The 18,162-nt window shown below is 47.1% G+C and overlaps 1 protein-coding gene across 2 annotated transcripts; it reads right to left on the bottom strand.

Annotated features, from left to right (window-relative positions):
• LOC136951612 (mitochondrial intermediate peptidase-like) lies at positions 1–18,091 on the bottom strand. Of its 2 annotated transcripts, XM_067246122.1 has the most exons (19): positions 17,558–18,091; positions 17,207–17,380; positions 16,992–17,080; positions 16,803–16,889; positions 16,576–16,639; positions 16,284–16,466; positions 15,865–16,021; positions 15,702–15,750; positions 15,335–15,395; positions 15,178–15,230; positions 13,204–13,357; positions 12,990–13,067; positions 12,619–12,826; positions 12,051–12,160; positions 11,786–11,860; positions 11,201–11,317; positions 7,751–7,872; positions 6,479–6,552; positions 1–525 (listed from the first exon to the last, which is right to left on the bottom strand). In XM_067246122.1, exons 1-19 carry the CDS (start codon positions 17,705–17,707, stop codon positions 425–427), a joined length of 2,106 nt encoding a protein of 701 aa, XP_067102223.1. In that variant the 5' UTR covers positions 17,708–18,091; the 3' UTR covers positions 1–424. The 2 variants fall into 2 exon arrangements, with proteins under 2 accessions (XP_067102223.1, XP_067102224.1); XM_067246123.1 differs by lacking the exons at positions 1–525; positions 6,479–6,552 and adding an exon at positions 7,212–7,613.
• Between the last annotated feature and the right edge of the window lie 71 nt (positions 18,092–18,162).

Below are 18,162 nucleotides of genomic sequence, written 5' to 3' on the forward strand. Positions count from 1 at the left end.
TTGGAGGAATTTAGTCAGATTGTCGATTCATTTTTATTAAGAAAAGTATGGAGAAAATCACATAACCACAACAAAGCAATATTCTGCTTTACAGGATAGTAAATTCTAGAAATCCAGTACATTAGTCATAGTCATTCATAATACTGTAATATTTGTAGTACTGTATAATTGGCTGAAAGTTTCATGAACCACATGTCCTCTGTAATTCATAGTACCACAGTAGTCCATATGGATGTATATGCAGGAAAGAAACATATTTTTAAAACTGCAATTGAGACTTGAGTGACATTCAACAACAATAAAGTGCCGTTTGACAAGTATCAGTGTCCTCCCTGTGTTCTACCTGGAGGGACACCGGCCTTCGATTGCCTCGTGGGATATGTAGTTCTTTTCCCAAGACGTTCTCTACCCGGACGGAATTGTGTCAGCCCTCAGAGTCCATGATGAAGGTCTCAAAGTCAGGGTTGAGCTCAGACACCAAGGCGTCCACAAAGTCCTCCACTGTCGGCCTCTTCTGCAGCATCCCTAGCGGAGACAGAAACACCATCAATATGACGTGGCTCAACACGCCCTGTAGAAAAGGTCTTCCAAGCTATCACATAGCAAGCTGTGATACCAGCCCCCTTTGAAGATGTGTATCTTTGCACGGGTGGGACAGCATAGTTGCTGTTAAGTATAACCATTTAGCCTGTAGAGGACGTGACCTACAGTCAGTGGGATTGAATTAGCCTACATTTCCATAGCAAGACTGCTAGATGACGAGTTACACATTGTCTAACCTGGTGTTGAAACCTCTCCTAATTCCAATAGCTTGAATGTACTTTTCTAGTGTCATGAAGTAATACCTTGGGACTGCATACTGTAGAGCTCTACCGTTAACAAGCTGTTGTGAGCAGCCCTCGGAATATCTGTCTGTGTTGTGTGTCTGCTAGCTCATGCACGGAGCACACACACTCTCTTTACAATTCCGCTGCACTCCCCGCTTTGAAGTCAGTTCATTTCCCCTTGTGTGGCTGCCAATGTAAATATGCTCTCTCCCCCTTCCCCTCTTTCCGGCATGGGTCACCTCCAACACACACACACACACACACACACACACACACACGCACAGTGCACCTTTCACCTATTCTCACTCTTACACACACACACACAAACACACAAAAAGGCCAGAGATCTCTGAGAAGTTGCGGTGCTAGAACTGGCTAAGCTGGTGGAAACTGAGCCCTGGTGTAGCTGGGAGTCTCGCATGAGAACCACGCCGGGCTCCTCTTACCCAGTGGTTGCGCCCTACCCCTGGGCTAATGCGGCCTGGGCCTCGCCCTGTCCTAACGCACACGGGGCCACGACCACAGCATAGCCGCAAGGCCTCTGAAGCCAAGGAACAAGACGCCCACATGAAAAGAGTTGGTTTTCACAGATTAACATGATAGGGCTCTATTAAAGACCAGTTCCTGCTTGTGGCTGTCGGTGGTAAAAACCTATTTTCGAAAATTGGGGAATTAATACCTCCACGAATCAAGACGTTGCTGTGTTGTCGGGGTTGGAGGACAGTGCAGGATGGGACCCACCTACTCTGCATGTGTCGACAGATCTCCAGTGACCTGGTCAAACCAGGCTGTCCACAGAATCGATTGCACTTTCTCTAATGACCGAAATGTCCTCACTGGGGTTTCTGCAGGGGGACATGGCTTGCGGTGTGGCAGACTTGGAGACAAAAGTTAGGGGAACAGGGAGCCTAGGACTTGACTGGTTTTGATGAATAAAGTAGTGTAGCACCAGGGTAAAGGCCCACTCAGCAATACTGTAGACTGGAAACAGAAGAGGGAGGGGACGACACCGGGGTAATTTGACCTACAATGCCTGCGTATGTAAGAGCGGCACTGCAATGGAACCAGAGGTTGGTCATTTGCTTTGCAGCTACTGGACATGCGAGTCAGCATAACGCTTGGAGACTTCACTATGTCACCAGTGGATCTTATCTCTTGAGTTTAATCTCTTGTTGGCTCATCAAGTTAGGTTTGGAATTTGAATGGCAACATCCGGACAAAACGAGTTGACCGACTCTCTCTTAAATAATGGATATTAAGGTCATATTGGTTTTGTGACATATGCTATATCTTGAATGTGTAAGCAAAGTTGCCAATAGCCTGTAGTTTGTTACTCTGCTGACTGTAGCGTTCATAGGCCTGGGTGGTCAAGAGTTCTCAGGGTAACCAGCCCAACGTGTTGTCAACTGAGGAGCAGGAGAGCTTGAAGAAAACAGAACCAAACAGAACCAGGGAGAGAGGAGGAGGAGGGCTCAGAGCTGGGGGAGAGGAAGGCAGGAATGCAGAGAGATAACCTCACAGCCATAACACCCACCGTCATATCTGATGCGAGAGCCTCTGGTTCGTCGGGGAAATCTAACTCCATGGAGGGATGCGCCAACACAACACAGATATCGGTGTTGTGTGTTAGGGGCTGTGGAGTTTGAATGCGTGTCTGGAAATTCAAACATAAATCGAACTAAAGAAGTCTACTGGAGCCGGAATCCGATTTGAGATCTCCACGGATCGTTCCACAGCGTGGTGTCTGCCGTGATCCGGGCGTTTCTTAACACGACAAACTGTTGGACAATGTTGGCAGATTGAAAGGCATTAACAGGGAGGGTGGAAACTGCAGTAGTCTTTGTACCATATGGACATGTGTGGCATTGAGCCCTTAAAATATTGGCACGTTTACGGTAGTTACATATAATGTACGGGTATATTCAAATTTTTCATATGTCATTAGTATATTCTAAATTCTTACACCATCACCCACGGGAATAACACCAGCCAAGTTGACCATGGGTATCTGATAGAACGCAATCTCTTCCAAACTAAAATCACCACAGGGTGCGGCTTCTTCACCTGTCGACGGAGGCCTTGGGATTGGAAGCCGCAAACACGCCAAGATTCAACAATAAACAGGGTTAGGTAAACAGGCTATCCCAAGTCCAACCAGGCCTCCTCCCTGAAAGTGTCTGATTAAACATTTCACAACCTGCCAAAAAGGCCAACAAACCCCAGTGAAATAATGACCATTGTGCTCCAAGCACAACTTGAAAGGAATCCAAAGTAATAGATCAGTGAGGCCGTGGCATTAATGCATAAGCCATTTCTCTGGTGGTTGAAAGGGTGTAATTTGCAGGGACAGCAGAGGTATAATATTTCAAAAGTCTTTTATCCAAAAGAAGGACCAACCCTTGTCAGTTCAAGACAGGTTTGAAGAAGAAAAAAAGAAAAAAAACTCAAAAAGAAACCATTTCTTAAGAACCAGTTGCTCACAGGGTAACGTGGTAGCCAGCAGATATCCATTTCTAACAGATATTTCGGAACATTTGAGAGGCTTAGATGTGTATGTGCTTGCTATGACCACCATTTGGAGAGATTGGTTACCAACTTTCTCTGAGCCCTGGAACACGGCACTTCAGAATCATCAACAAAAACGGATTCAGGCTCGGATACCGTGGATAGAGGCCTGCTGTATTTATGTACCCGGGTCGGGTGGTGGGAGATGGGTATCTGTGAAATGACCAAAAGCTCGGGGATCAGAGCGATGGGGGCCATGGGGACAGTTCAGCAGCATCCGAGTGCCAGCCCGGCCAGGCCAACTACACCGATGGGACGTCATTTTGATCCACGGGAACAGCCACACCTTGACACACCTGGGCAAGGATTACCAGGGGTAACATGCAACGCGACGTGGCCATTTGGCAATAGATGTGTCATTGTTTGAAATCGAAATGATCAGCCTTCCTCATTACAAGAGATTCAAATAGCAATATTAGAGGGGCAAGGTAAACACAACCTATATTTAAAGGTCACTATCGGGTTGAGGTAAATTCCTACTGATTAAAAGTACTTCCCAAGAGATTTTTCTGGCACTTTAGTTTCTGCTCATAACAATTTGAAACATGTCAAGTTGCGCAAAGCAATTAACTCCTCTCTCACCTGGAGGCAAACTAGTTTCCTTCAACCTCTGTCATTTGGCTTTGAAGTACTGGAAGGCCGCATTCTCTCAAAACAGTGTTTTAGGAGGACCAAAAAAAAAAGGCAAACATGACAAGGGCGATGACAAACATTGGAAGGAGCTGTTTGGAGGTGCGGTTGTGTTGGCAGCTTTGAGGTGCCGGAAAAAATAAAATAATGGAAAGAAATCCTGAAACTGGAATGAACTCTACATGAATGCCTACATAAATACTGCAACCCAGCCTCCAGTACTGCCAATGTGTGAAACAGAAGGCCTACATGCAAACAAGACGATGACATATCCATCCAGTGCTCTGAGGACCAGAGCCACTCGAACCAAGAATTGACCTGCTTTGGATTTGAAGTACAGATGAAAAAGATTCAATATGAGTTTCATGAGCCAAAGAACAAATAATGCCAGTTCAATACAACACCAGACCCAAGAGGTTTATTAGCTTCAGAACAGGGGTCATTCTATCCAGACTGGACTGGGCCAACTGGGCCACAAAGAGCCCCAGGCAGGGTCCTGGGACCTCGCTCCAGTACCTGGGTTGCTCCATTGTTCCGCAGTGTACCGCCTGGTCCTGCCTGGGCAGAGGAGGCTATGGGAACCAGCCGGCCCATGAAAGCCCTCTCTGTGGCGGGTCCAGGCTTGTGTGCGCCAGGAACAGAGGGCTTCAGTCAGCCGGGCCCGACAGTCGATCACCTTTCACTCTCTCCCTCTCTCCCTCTCCATCCCTCAATCTCCAGCGCTCGCTCTCTCCTGCTGCTATTTCATCCTGGGAGCTACTTTTCAGCACTCGCTCGCCTGGGAAACGTCCACAGGCGGGCAGGGAGCCACAGAGATAAAGAGGCCGCCCTCCGACGAGGCTTTCTGGGCTCGATCCGGTTCCACGGACGCATTCTGACCCATGGTCCTAACCGGGGGGTGACTGGAGTACAGAGACAAGCTAGGTCTCTTCACCACCTTCAGGACAGGTGGCCTCAGGATTGTGCCGAGCGTCGTTTTAGTTTAATCCTGGGACTGAGACCGCACATTTCACATATCACACAAATACTGAACTGTGTGGGTCATAATACCGGTAATAATAATAATATTATGATTCCCTACTCTTCAATATTATGGAAACGTTTCTACGAACAGAGACTAGTGTAGCCTTCCCGACAGACTTCTGACATATCTCTGACAGTACAGTAACTGAAACAGTCATGATAATATGGTGTATCAGGGCAGATGTATGGCAGAATGTCGAGCGCAGTCCCCCTAAGGGTCTTGAGTTAAGCCGATCTTCAGGCTTCCCACAGACCATCACTGCCATCATGGGACGGAAGATCCAAAAATGTACGGCATCTCTGAACTCAACTTACTCTACTTGAGTACTTCCACTTTCAACCAACTGGAGCATTTCTCTCCGCATTCTGAGAGCGTGTGGGATCTTCTCTTGTGGGATTCAGGGGATCCCACAAGAGAAACGAGCGTCAGATAACTCGACCGCACGTGCATTTGAGAAACAGATCTAATAACGGGGAAGCGGCCCCTTGGTGGCTGTCAGAGGCTCTGGGGGTGACCCTGGGGGTGACCCTGGGGGTGACCCTGGGGGTGACCCTGGGGGTGACCCTGGGGGAGACCCTGGGGGAGAGATTTACAGTTAGGTAGCTGTCGTCACCTGATCTTACACCCCCCCCCTCCTCTGCATCGCTCTGCTTTTTGTCTGTCTTGTCCCGGCCTGCCCCAGAGAACACTCTCAGGGAGGCTTCGGCTCGGCCGCCCCCCCCTGGGTGCCCAACGGGAGTGGCTGAGGGCGTGACGGGACCTGACAAACACAGGTCAAAGGTCACATGGGGGGGGGGGGGGCGGACTTGGTCCAGTGGTGGCCGAGTCCATCGTTCATGGTTAGAGAATAAGGGTGGTGGTGGTGGAGGGAGGGGGGTAATGCTGGTGTGATGATGGGAGCCAGGCGGGTCCCAACCTCAACATGTGGGGTTGTGGCTGTGGGCTCGGGGCGTGGAGGGCGCTGGGGCATGCTAAACATGCTAACCATCCTCCATTGTGAGGCCCCTAGCATGATCTCACAAGCTCCACTACAACAGGGGCAGGTGTGAATACCTAAGTGAAGGACTTATGACCAGGCTCTTCACTGACTAGCCACTACCTTCCATAAACATTAGCTCATATCAGCAGCCAGTTACAGTTGCAACATAAATAGAAAACTGAAGGGGTGAACTGCCAAATAACTTTGTCTTCCAAATCTATAACATATGATGCTTCTGACAATTCTCCTGCTTATCCAAGATAAAAGATCGTTAAATGGTAATGATGAATAATCATAGTGTTTTCTAGGACACTACCAGAACTGGTAGACATTTAGCAGGGAGATATGGAGGAAAGAGGTGGGGTAAACTGTGTAAAGTGCCTGAAGAGGGTCTGCACAGACCAGGCAGGAATGCGGCCTGTGAATACAGAGGTCTACACCCCGAGCACTCACCCTCTACCATCAGCATGGGCTCCTTGGCACCCCCATGAGCCAGCATCTCTCTGCGGTAGCGCTCTCCCATGTCCCTGAGGAGATAACCAAAGAGAGTGAGAAGGAGTGAGTGACAGAGAAACGTAAGGGGGGGATACGGAGTGAGAAAGAAAAGAGAGCGAGAAAGAGAGCGATGATGTGAGATTACAGCCACCTGCGTTTCTCCCTCACCTGCATCCAGCCCAGGCCTCCCTAACCCCCCCCCACCATACTGAGCCCAGGCCTCCCTAACCCCCCCCCACCATACTGAGCCCAGGCCTCCCCCAGCCCCCCCACCATACTGAGCCCAGGCCTCCCCCAGCCCCCCCACCATACTGAGCCCAGGCCTCCCCCAGCCCCCCCACCATACTGAGCCCAGGCCTCCCCCAGCCCCCCCACCATACTGAGCCCAGGCCTCCCCCAGCCCCCCCACCATACTGAGCCCAGGCCTCCCCCAGCCCCCCCACCATACTGAGCCCAGGTCTCCCCCAGCCCCCCCACCATACTGAGCCCAGGCCTCCCCCAGCCCCCCCGCCATACTGAGCCCAGGCCTCCCCCAGCCCCCCCACCATACTGAGCCCAGGCCTCCCCCAGCCCCCCTGCCACCAGGCTCCTCTCAGCCCTGATGACAGCAAGCAGAGATCCTACCTACGCAGGTGGAACTAAAACAATGTCGGAGGTGAACGGGTTGAAAGAAAGGAAGACAGGCCCAGGAGGAAGACAAAAAAGTCAAGGCTGAAAAATGCACGACGGGTCCATGTCTGAGGAAGGAGACGATATGGGAATGTATTTTCAGTGAGGATGGTGGTGCGTCTATGGATTCCTGCACCTGCCAGGAGGCTGTGGGTTTCACAGGGAAGGTCATGTTCCGTGTCGAGGACGAGACGCAACACTACCTGGGGAAAGCTGCCTGTCAAGGAGCTGTCGCTTCAGTCTGACAGGAATCAGGTTTAGACCTCGCGGTCAAATGTAACTTCAATTCTTCCTTTGATATAGCAACACCCATGCTACCGATAAAATGCCGTGCCTTACGACATGGATTCACTCCACTTTCGGAATAGTTGTGGGAAGTGCTTGGTGGATTCATATTCGTTTGCGGTGGGGTTTTGAGTAGCAACTAACAAACAGAAAAACTTACAGTTGACAAACAGGCAACCTCACACCTTAATAAAAAGTGGTGCAGACAATTGTTGAAACGGTGAACTTATCAGGGGTTGGTGGTTATACAGAGGCCAGTCTTAAAGGATCCCTCACCTGTTAAGAGGATCTTGGACAAAACAATGCTTCCACAGCATGGAGGCCACCGCCCGCGACATGAGGTAAGAGTAGTACTTGGCTCCGTAGCCAATCAGATGGCTGAATCTCAGCTGCCACGCCTACACACAGGAAGAAAGCATTACAATGAAACATCATTAACAAGAGCAGTCAAATATACCTCAACAGTCCAGCCTTCAGCACGTCCCAATGTATCCATCTTGATTTAATGAATCTTTAAATCCGCTATTTTTCCTTTGAGAAAGTGAGACAAAATATCACATTTTAATGACTTTTCTGTGTGTGGTGAGAGTGAACTTTGGAGAGCCAGGCTTGTGAAGGGCTTAACTTTTCCTGCTCATAAAAGTTGCTGAAGGAAGAGAAGAAAGTAGAAATTCGGCTGTCGTCACGACTACCCTCTCCCCTCCCAGGAACAGACAGTCCCCTGGAATTTCTAGCCCATTACCTGAACAGAGACCTCCTGTTAGCATTTTTTAAGTAAATTGAAGTAGGTTCCAAGGTGCGGACAGGACTTTGGAAACAACTGTCAGGTCACTCTTTTGTCTAGTTTTTGAACATGCAGCCTCTAACTGTGTTTGAGGTAAATACATACTTTAGTTTTAACCATCACCGTCACCTAGTAAGCAGAACAAAAAGAATGGGAATTTCTTAATGGCAGAAAGAGGCCACTTTTTATTTTTTGCTTTGTTGCCTAGGGGCTCCCTGCCTCTTATGTATAAAGGAGACGTCCTCTATGATCATCAGAGGTGATTCTGAGACTCCGGGGAAATTCAGCTGGCAAACACTCAAACATGCAGTCAGTCAATAGCAAGCAGCGGAACCCAGCTAAATTATAACTGCAGTCCTCAGGAAATGACTGCAATCCCTTCTGTAAAACTGAAGGCTAAACCTGAGCAATTATAGTGTAAAAGTAGATTATGGCTAAGAATACATTGCATTTTATTACACTGCCTAGGTCTTTCAAATCCAAAGGGCAAAAAAAACGAAATACTGAAATAAAATGAATGTGACCGGTTCTTGGTCTTTTAAAATTATTTTATTAAAGAATATTTTTGAAAGGATAAAAACCAATAATTGCTTATTTTACATTTTTTTGTTAAGCCGGTCTTCAGGCTTACCACAGACCGTCACTGCCATCATGGGACAGAAGATACAAAATGTATGGTATCTCTGAACTCAACTTGAGTACTTCGACTTTCAACTAACTAGAGCATTTCTCTCCGCATTCTGAAAGCATTCTGGAGCACTTTAATGAACTGAAAACAAAAACGCACACTGGAATTCCTTGCTCTCTCCTCACACAACAACGTTTCACACAAACTTTTCCATCAACCATCTATTCTGTTATCAACAGTCTTCAGATCAGAAATAGCAGTTCTGCTGTAAAGGCTTGTTTAGAATGATCATAACGTGTGAGTTGGGAGAGAGTTCCAGGGCATCAGTAGGAGCATCCTCCAGTATGAGACCATTTCCAACGAGCCTGGTGACTTTATAGAGGGTGAAAACCCACAATTCCCACGAGGAGAGGCTGCATCTCAGGGAACCATAAGACTGGACAACATTAACAATGCAGGTAGTGAGAGAGAGGGCAAGACCAGCTAATCAAACCAAACCAGGCCAAGGGACCACCTGCTTTTCAATTTAAGAGTTTACATTTTCATTTAAAAATAAGAAAATCCAATAAGCTTGACTGATGGTCTTTTGTGCTACGTTGGTATATCCAACCAGACCGCTCTTTATTCCGGGTCATTTTCTTTGCCTGAAGGACAGCTGGGTAGTAAGTAGTCGTGAAAATACACAACAAAAAGACCAAACAATTGTCACAATGCACTGAAAATCGTTTCAGACAGTCATTTAGGCCCCCACCACTTTGTTTTGGACGTCCAGTCATCTCATGATTAATGGGAACTTTTGGAGAGAGTGTGAGTAGGTCATAGCCCAGTCAAGTTAGCATGTCAGCCAAAGGTCCTTTTGATCTCCGCACACAAAAGGCAGGCAAAGTCAGCTGGGCACGATCCTCCTTCATTCTGACTGAGAGATTAAAGACAGTTTTGTTCTAGAATGTTCTGCTGGTGGGCTTTTGTTCGGGGGTGCTAAAGACCTACGGGTTTGTAAGTATGTGGACTATAGGCTTTACACAACACTATTCATGACAGGCAGACAAATCAGGCGCTTTAACCTCTCAGGGAACATGAAGAGATTGACTACAGTCAACATGGCCAGAGGAATGTCATGCTTACTGCCATTTTTCCAAATATTATCTCCGGGCGCCAGGCCCTAAGGATCTACATTTGGTCCCGGTAGTCCACAGCTGATCTTCTCCTTCCAGAGGGAATAGATATCCCTCGCTCTATAAACTATACACATGTCACCATCACCCCCAGTGTTTATCATCTGGGCCTGTCTGTAATCTCTTAGCCATCCTAATACTCAGTTTAGGGTGGAAAGTTTGGCTTTTGCTGCTTTGACAGGGAATGAAAGAGGAGAAAATATGCTCTGTTAGCGTGGAATATAAACAAATCTGTTTTCACTTGCTCCGGTCCCATGACCGATCCTTTCAGAGCTAAACAACGTAATTAGGGATTTTCTTCAGAAGGTGAAAGGAGAAACAAAATCATGGAAACTATCCTACTGTGGTAACTTGAGCAATTTGAGCTAAATGTCAGCTTTCAGTATGGTTTTACGGCCAAGGAAGAAATTGGGCAAATGTGAGGGGAAAGTATAGAACTTCAGCACATTCCCCTGAGAGAAACACACCAGGGTACAAGTGGAAGCACTGTAGGGGTGGCTGCAAGGTAAAACACAGAGGCTGGAGACATTCTATATGAGGAAATATAGCCTAGCACTAACGCTGTGTGTTCTCTTCTCTTGATGGCCGCCACATAATTACAGCCCGGTAGGAATGCCTTATGAAGGCCATTCCTGGTTAAATGATGGCTGTGTTTTAGATTCTCTAGTCCCTTACGGCCTCAATCCCCCCACCCCACCCCCCCCACCCCCCTACCACCACTCCCTTTCCCACAGCTGCAAAGGAATCAGCTTTTTTTTTCATTAAAGGACCGGGAGAAAGAAGAGTTTCAAATATTTCCCCCAGGGAGTGCTCATTCAAAGTATACCTCGGCTTTGTTATTTTAGCAGGGCCTCCAGAAAAGCTTTAATCCCTTAAACGGTGCAGCGTCTGAGGAAGAGATATAAAACCACAGACAGAGAAGCCGCAGAGGAAGAGGCTCGCTCTCTCCGGTCGGAGATGTTTTCGCCTCTGCGTTGAACGGCGGAAGGCAAGCGGCGTGGTAAAGTTAGAGGGGATTAGACTAAGAATGTTCCTCAAACAATCATTAACTTTAAAAGCTGTTATGGAGCTTATTATTCAGTGTCTGCAGACCACCAACTAGGTAGACGAAACGAGGATTGAGAGAGGGAGATACAAACCGTGTTTGGGATATAAGGCAGGCCATAGAATTTCTGCTGCATATCCTTTAGGAGATCGATTGTTGACCTGTTTTGAGGATTGCCGTGGTAAATCTGGTCCAAGGCAGAATAGAAAACCTGCAAACAAAAATAACAATAGAAAACAGAATCCTAGAGTTACACACTAAACATAATTACTGAGAACCATCTGACAGCAGTCTAAGTGTTGTGTGTTGGCTCAGAAGAGCTCTGTTAGTTAGAGCACTACACTTATCTTCCATCAATCACTCACTCAAAACACTTACAAGCCCCTTATGCCTCTTGTGACAGTGAGTTTTTTTAACCGACGGTAACTACATAGATACCTTGTGAAAACAACCATACAGATTAGAGGATAAAGGTTTTCGGTGTTTACCGGCTTGCAGGTAAAGGATAAAACCATTTAAAAGACAGTCCAATTATTCTTGGATAGCCATTTTCAAAGAGGTACGGCGAACGTTGCGCATTGGAAGGAGTGTTTTGTTTATGAATGTTTCGTTTCGACATCTTGAAGGACATGTTGAGCCTTGGGCCCAATCTGACTGACCCCCCCAGCATCTCAGTTACCTGTAGTTGGGTATCGGCAGCGCCACATACTTTTTTGGATTCACACAGACGGGTCACCATGGTCTGAGGCAGAGGCTGCGGAGAGACACAAACACCGCGTTACAGGGCAACCAAATGCCTTAACCTCACATCTCTCTTCATTATCTTAACACTATTCAGCAGCATGATGGGAGACCCCTGTCCACCATCTTGGACCACCATGAACGAATCGCACATCCAGCATGTGCAACAACGCCAAGACAAAATGGAACGCCTGTTTGTGTACCTGTCCCGTTTTATAATGGCGGGCGAACTGGCTCACAACGCGGTAGTCGGTGGCAAAGTACTCCATGAGAATAGAGGGCACCTCTGCAAAGTCAGTGGCACATCGGGTTCCTGAGGAAGACAAAAGCACAGTCTCATGTTGCTGTAGCATACCTCTGAGCTATAGGAGAGAGGATATTTCTGTCTGCGAAATTGACGTTCGGAAGCTTCTTGAATTACCAACCAAGGTGTGTCAGCCCTCTGTAGTTACTTTACCCAGTGGCAATGATATTAACGGTAGCATTGACTTTCGGATCATAGTCTTCAACAATGGATCAACCTCGCTCTCTTACAGCCCCTACACACCTTGACAAACTACATAAACGTACCCGCTAACACACGGTGTATGCCTGTCACTGTAAAATGTGGAAACAGAATAGCTATCATTATCAGATTTAGCGGCTACAATACCACCCTATATCCACAACAAACTGAGCAGGTGCAACAAGATATCCTCGTGTAGTTTGCGCGTGTGCATGCATGCCTGTGTGAGTGAGTGAGAGAGCGAGTGTGCAAATACGCCGGTTTACCCGTGACGTGCTGGTAGCGTGTTCTCCCCAGCATGGAGTGCATGGCGTGGCCCATCTCGTGGAACAGGTTCTCCATCATGCCCGGGGTGAGCAGGGTGGGGGCGCTCTTGGTGGGGTGGGGCAGGCTCAGCATCAGCACCACCACGGGCAGCTGGTACTGACCACTCTCCTGGCACCTCCGCCCGCCACGGATGGTGAAGTGACAGTCCTGGTGGAGAGGAGGAGGACAGGGGTGGGGGTGAGAGTGTCGGGGAGTGCATGGAGAAAAAGAAACACAAAAAGAACATTCTAGTCCCTAGCCCCCAGTAAATTGGACACAATAATACATGGTGTGTCCAGAATGGTTGTCAGGTGGGTTTGTGTGCTTCTACCTGATGAGGTTTATCTGCTCGGTGAAGGAAGTCACAGTAGATATATCCCATCAGCCCCTCTGTCTCGTGGACCACAGCCTGGAAGAAAACAAAGCAACAAAACGTTTTCAAAACCCCACCATGAAATCTCCCCATCCCTCCCAGTGTCACCAGAGGAGACGTCAGGCCGCGTGCGGGGGGGGGGGGGGGGATGTTTTGCGGAGGTCACACTCGCCAGCTTGCGGACGTCCTCGCACCACACCTCCCCTGCTTTGGGGGGTTCCGACATGAGGGAGACCCCGTACAGCTGAGTGAAGAGGTTGTTCAGACCCTCCATGCAGGCCCCCAAGGAGAAGTAGGGGCTGTACAGGCTGGGCTCAATGTTGAACCTGGAACCAAAACAAACAGAGACCCACATGACTGGAGCTGGATGCCATGAACCACTGCATAGCTACTTGTATTTAACCCTCGTGAAAATGAGTGGATTTGCATTAGCTATTTATTTATTTGATGTAAAGGTAGTCGACCATTGTGATTAAGGTTTGTGGAAATGAATTGTTGATCATCTTTCTGCCAGACCTTCCTGCCAGTACCCCCCCCCCCCCCCAAAAAAAAACAACAAAAAAAACAAGGACGAGAGAGAGAGAAAAAAGTAGCCCGTTCGCATAACTGTCTGTTTATGTGACTTAAGCTCTCTGAGGGCGAGTGGACCGGAACAGAGAAAGGGAAAGCCCTACATGCTGAATCGCAAGGCTCCTGTCAATCTCAGCAGCAGGCACGATTCCCCCTTTCTGGTTACGGACAAAGCATACCATCTGAAGCGTGGCTTAAAGGCATATCCACGTCCCTTCACTTTAATTAAAATAATTAACGCAGTCAGGGGCTCGGACCCGACGCGCAGGTTTATGAGTAATGACAAAGATGATCACTATGAAATAAGACAGTTCTAGACAATGCAGAGGGTTACCATACACTGTGTGCTTCCGGCTACTCTGAATGTGTGTGTGTGTGTGTGTGTGTGTGGGGGGGGGGGGGGGGGGGGGGCAGAGTGAATGAGTTCAGTGCTCTACTGTTCTAGCATGCGGTGTCTTACGAGAGAGATGACGGAGATTGAATCACCACAGACCGCGGCACATTGATGGCTACTGAGCCGTTCACCACAAACACAATCTGTTCTCCATTTTTAAAAGGAGTCAGATGGCTGAGTGGTGAGGGAGTCGGGCTAGTAATCTGAAGGTTGCCAGTTCGATTCCCAGCCGTGCCAAATGACGTTGTGTCCTTGGGCAAGGCACTTCACCCTACTTGCTTCGGGGGAATGTCCCTGTATTTACTGTAAGTCGCTCTGGATAAGAGCGTCTGCTAAATGACTAAATGTAAATGTAAAAGAGATGAGCGTCCTGACTTTGTTAGGAGCGGCTAGAAGAACGAAAGAGAGCTGGTGGAAACTCTGGGCGAGGAGTCTTTAGCTGGACGAGCCTCGCTCAGGCTTGACGACCGCACACACGCAAGGAGAAGGAGGGGATAACCATTCGGGAACACATTTTCCTGGGTCCCAAGATGATGCTGGTGGTAGGGGGGAGGGGGGTGGTGCAGTGAAGTACCCAAGACACCACTCCCACTGGTTAGACAGATGCAATGCCAAGGCCCGATGGTGGAAACAGCTATATGCCCTCCCCTACGTGTGAGCACGACGGTCTGCGGTAACGCTTTCATAAACGCTTATCCGCCATGCTTGGCTCTTCAGCTTACTGGCCTCTGGTGAGCAGTGGGAAGGAAGAGCGCAGCTGATTAATAACGTCCGTAAAAAACGGCGGACGGCGGTGGGGCCAGAAATGGAGAGTCTATGTGGGACTGGGCCAGCTCTTCCATTCAGTCATGTCAGCTCTGCTCGCCGGGAGTACAACCACTTCTACAGCTGTAAACGATTTATAAATCACACCTGGCAGTGCAGAACAGGGGGCTTTGGGAACCATCTAAACCTCGATCAGGTAATAAAGCCCATGCTCCTATGACACTACGGAGGACCTAGAGGATGTAGCAGGACGTAATCAGCATACATGATACCGGTTCTTTTTGGGAAAAAAAACTGATCTGGGTTCCCAGGAACTGTCTCTTAAAAAGGATCAAATGAGAGGCTTGAGTGGGTTAGGAAACATCGCTAGGTCACAAAGATAGTGGATGTCAACGGTATTCGATGCTCCATTCTTACCTTTCGGCACGCAAAACACTGCTGAAGTATGGGTGGTCCCATGGCATTAGCTCCTGTGGAACGTCATCTTAGATTAGACAAGGCCACAGACGACAGCTGGGTAGGTACCTAGGCTTAAGCTGGGAGAAGTCATATTGAACACAACGGCAATTCTTACTGCATTACGAGGGTTGAGTTTAGTCTTCATGCCTTTCATCATGTCCAAGTCTTTGGCTGTTCTACGCGGTCAGATATGAATAAAGAAGCGTTAGATGTAGTTGGGATTGTTTTTTCTACTATTTGGGGGGAAAAACAAACAAATCACTATCGATCAGAAGATGCTAACATGCTATTGGTCCTAACTGAAGAATCTAACATCATGCATTCTGATGTGTGACAGTATTTACAGAGTCACATTGTCATCTTGTGGACAAACTGATAAATGGCACCTTTTCCAGGACAATAAGAGGACAAACTGCAGGCCTATGAATGTACACGTTTTGTTTCTCAAACAGGATTCAAAACATGTCTTATAAGCAATGTACCTCTCAGAAAGTTTTTCTGTTAGCAACTGTAGAAACGTCATCACGTTCTCTGTGGGCACAATCGAAGGCACAACACAGACATCGTTAGAACAGCAGAATAGGAGGACCGTGTGAGCTATGACCAAATATGGCTCTAGGGAGGCTGGAGGCACGTTGCATGTACCTGGGGTCTTTGCCATGGTACCTTTCAAGGCCCTGTGTGCGTACGTTTCATAGCCCAATAGCTTGGCCAGTTTGTTTCTGCATTTCAGCAGTTCCTCTAAACACTCCATCAAAACTGCATTAGGGTAGAGGAAGATTCTATAGGCGATCTCTCGCACCTGAAAACAAGTGGAAAGGGTCAATGTCATTCACTTGTAATTTCAACTGCTGTTACTCATCCTGAAATCATATGTCACTGCAGGACACACAAAGCTCAACTTTATCTCTCCCAGACAACAAGTCGTGTAGCTTTATGACGTCTACGCAATATGCAGTCCATTTTCCTTGGTATTCACAATAACGCCAACGGTCTTCCGAGGTTGAAGTGACATTGGTGCCCCCTAGTGTCGGAAAGAACATTTGCATCCTCCCCACACTCACCATGTCATCAGGGGAATCAGCATGAAGCCCCCCAATCTGAATAAAAGTCCCCTCTTTAGCAAAGTGACGGTGAAGGTTCTCTGGTATGGCTGACTTTGCTATTCTGTTTGGCAAGTGAGAACCAGTCAGAAATTCATGGTTCAGATCCAGGAGCTTGACATGAAGAGCTACTGCCTCTTGTCTCTGCAAAGGAGAACAAGTCATATAATGAATGGAATAATGCTTTATAGGGATGTGAAATGGGAAATGGGTGGTTATTCCCAATAGAAAGTGTAACAGAGGGGTACCCTACCAGTTTCTCATCCAGGTGAATTCCACTGATCTCAAAGTCAAACATGAACAATTCTGCAACTGTCCTTTACAGCAAAAAGGGGGGAAACAGTTGTTCACTGTGACCTGTTGTTCTTACTGTCTTAAAGACTCAGCAATGTCGCTCTCAAAACCAGAGGGGCAATAAAGGCCAATTAAATCAACATTTAAATTACAGTGTTGTTTATCACGACATAACAAGTTGAATACCTTGTATCTGGGTCCAGTTTAGACGAGACCTTCGGGTCCTTCAACAAATTCTTTAGACTATTGCAAAGTTCAACGTTAGTGTTCAGCCTGGTGGAGAAAAAGACAGAAAATCTATACTCGCACATATTGTCAAATTCTTCGATGTTCTTCGATGATATCTTTCAGTAGAATATGATGAGTAAGGCTTACTTTTCTACTACAGTGCCAATTTCCATACAGGTCTTCTCTGCTGCCTCACGGTAGGATTGATCTGGATGGGACACTTTTACAAAGTCAGCCTGGATAGGGATGAAAGTAGAACTTTATGACCTGATTATAGTAGGCCTACGATATATTTGGGATGTAATTTAAACTAGATGAAGATAAACTACTGATTGGTATTCTTTCGAGCATCTTAATCGTACCAGGTCTGCCACTTTACACAAGCCATCTGAAAGTTGATCAAAATATTCCACAGTCTCAGGTCCAGGAAGACTGTTGCAGGTCTGGTTGACCAGTCGATCTGTCTCCTCCAGGACCCTCTTTGTGGCGATCTCAAAGCCAGCTGGGGACGTCAGCTCTGGCATTCCAAACAAACCCTGAGGCAGTGCAGTGTTTAAATGGTAAGATAGATGATTCACTTGGCTACTGTTAGACCTGCCGGTTTAAATGCACGTAAAGCGCCTAATGTAACTTCGATGAGAGCATGTCATTTTTCAATACATTACAATAAAACATATCTACTCAATAATTAATTGCATGATAATGGTACGTACCACATTTTTCTCAAACAACTCAAATCTTTTGTGAGGTCTAGTATTGAAGGCAGATCCCACTGGTGACCAGTTCGTGACATTTCTCCACATGACCGACGTCCATATTTGTCTGTGCTTTAAAATGCACAGTAATCTTTTACAAGCCAACATGGTTCAATTTGATATTCAATCTGACTAGAATATGTAACGTTGGTTATGGCAAATTGCCTGGGGTAGCTAATGTCTGCTGTTTAACAGGGATGAGTGTTTGCAAAAAAGGACGCACCAAACGTATTAGCTAGCTAAGCTAGCCAAGTTATATTCTAGCTACGTTAGGCTGTTCAAGTTGGAAAGTAGTTCAATTAAAGTTTTGATCACGTAAAATACTTAACATTAGAAAAGACCACTTTGCGTTATTGAACACGTTATTTCCACATATACATAGTTCCTATTTACATACTGAGCTAGCTAGAGCTAGCGTCCACATGTCCGCTGTCAATTTGCGGATAGTTAACTTGTGACACCAACACACACATTCGCATTCACAGAAGTGCAATACGTTGTTCAAAACTACTACACTTTTTTTGTTCATTAAATACATGTATTTTTTTACGTCAACATTTTAC

The sequence above is a fragment of the Osmerus mordax genome, chromosome 11, assembly GCF_038355195.1.
Source record: "Osmerus mordax isolate fOsmMor3 chromosome 11, fOsmMor3.pri, whole genome shotgun sequence".
Classification (NCBI taxonomy): domain Eukaryota; kingdom Metazoa; phylum Chordata; class Actinopteri; order Osmeriformes; family Osmeridae; genus Osmerus; species Osmerus mordax.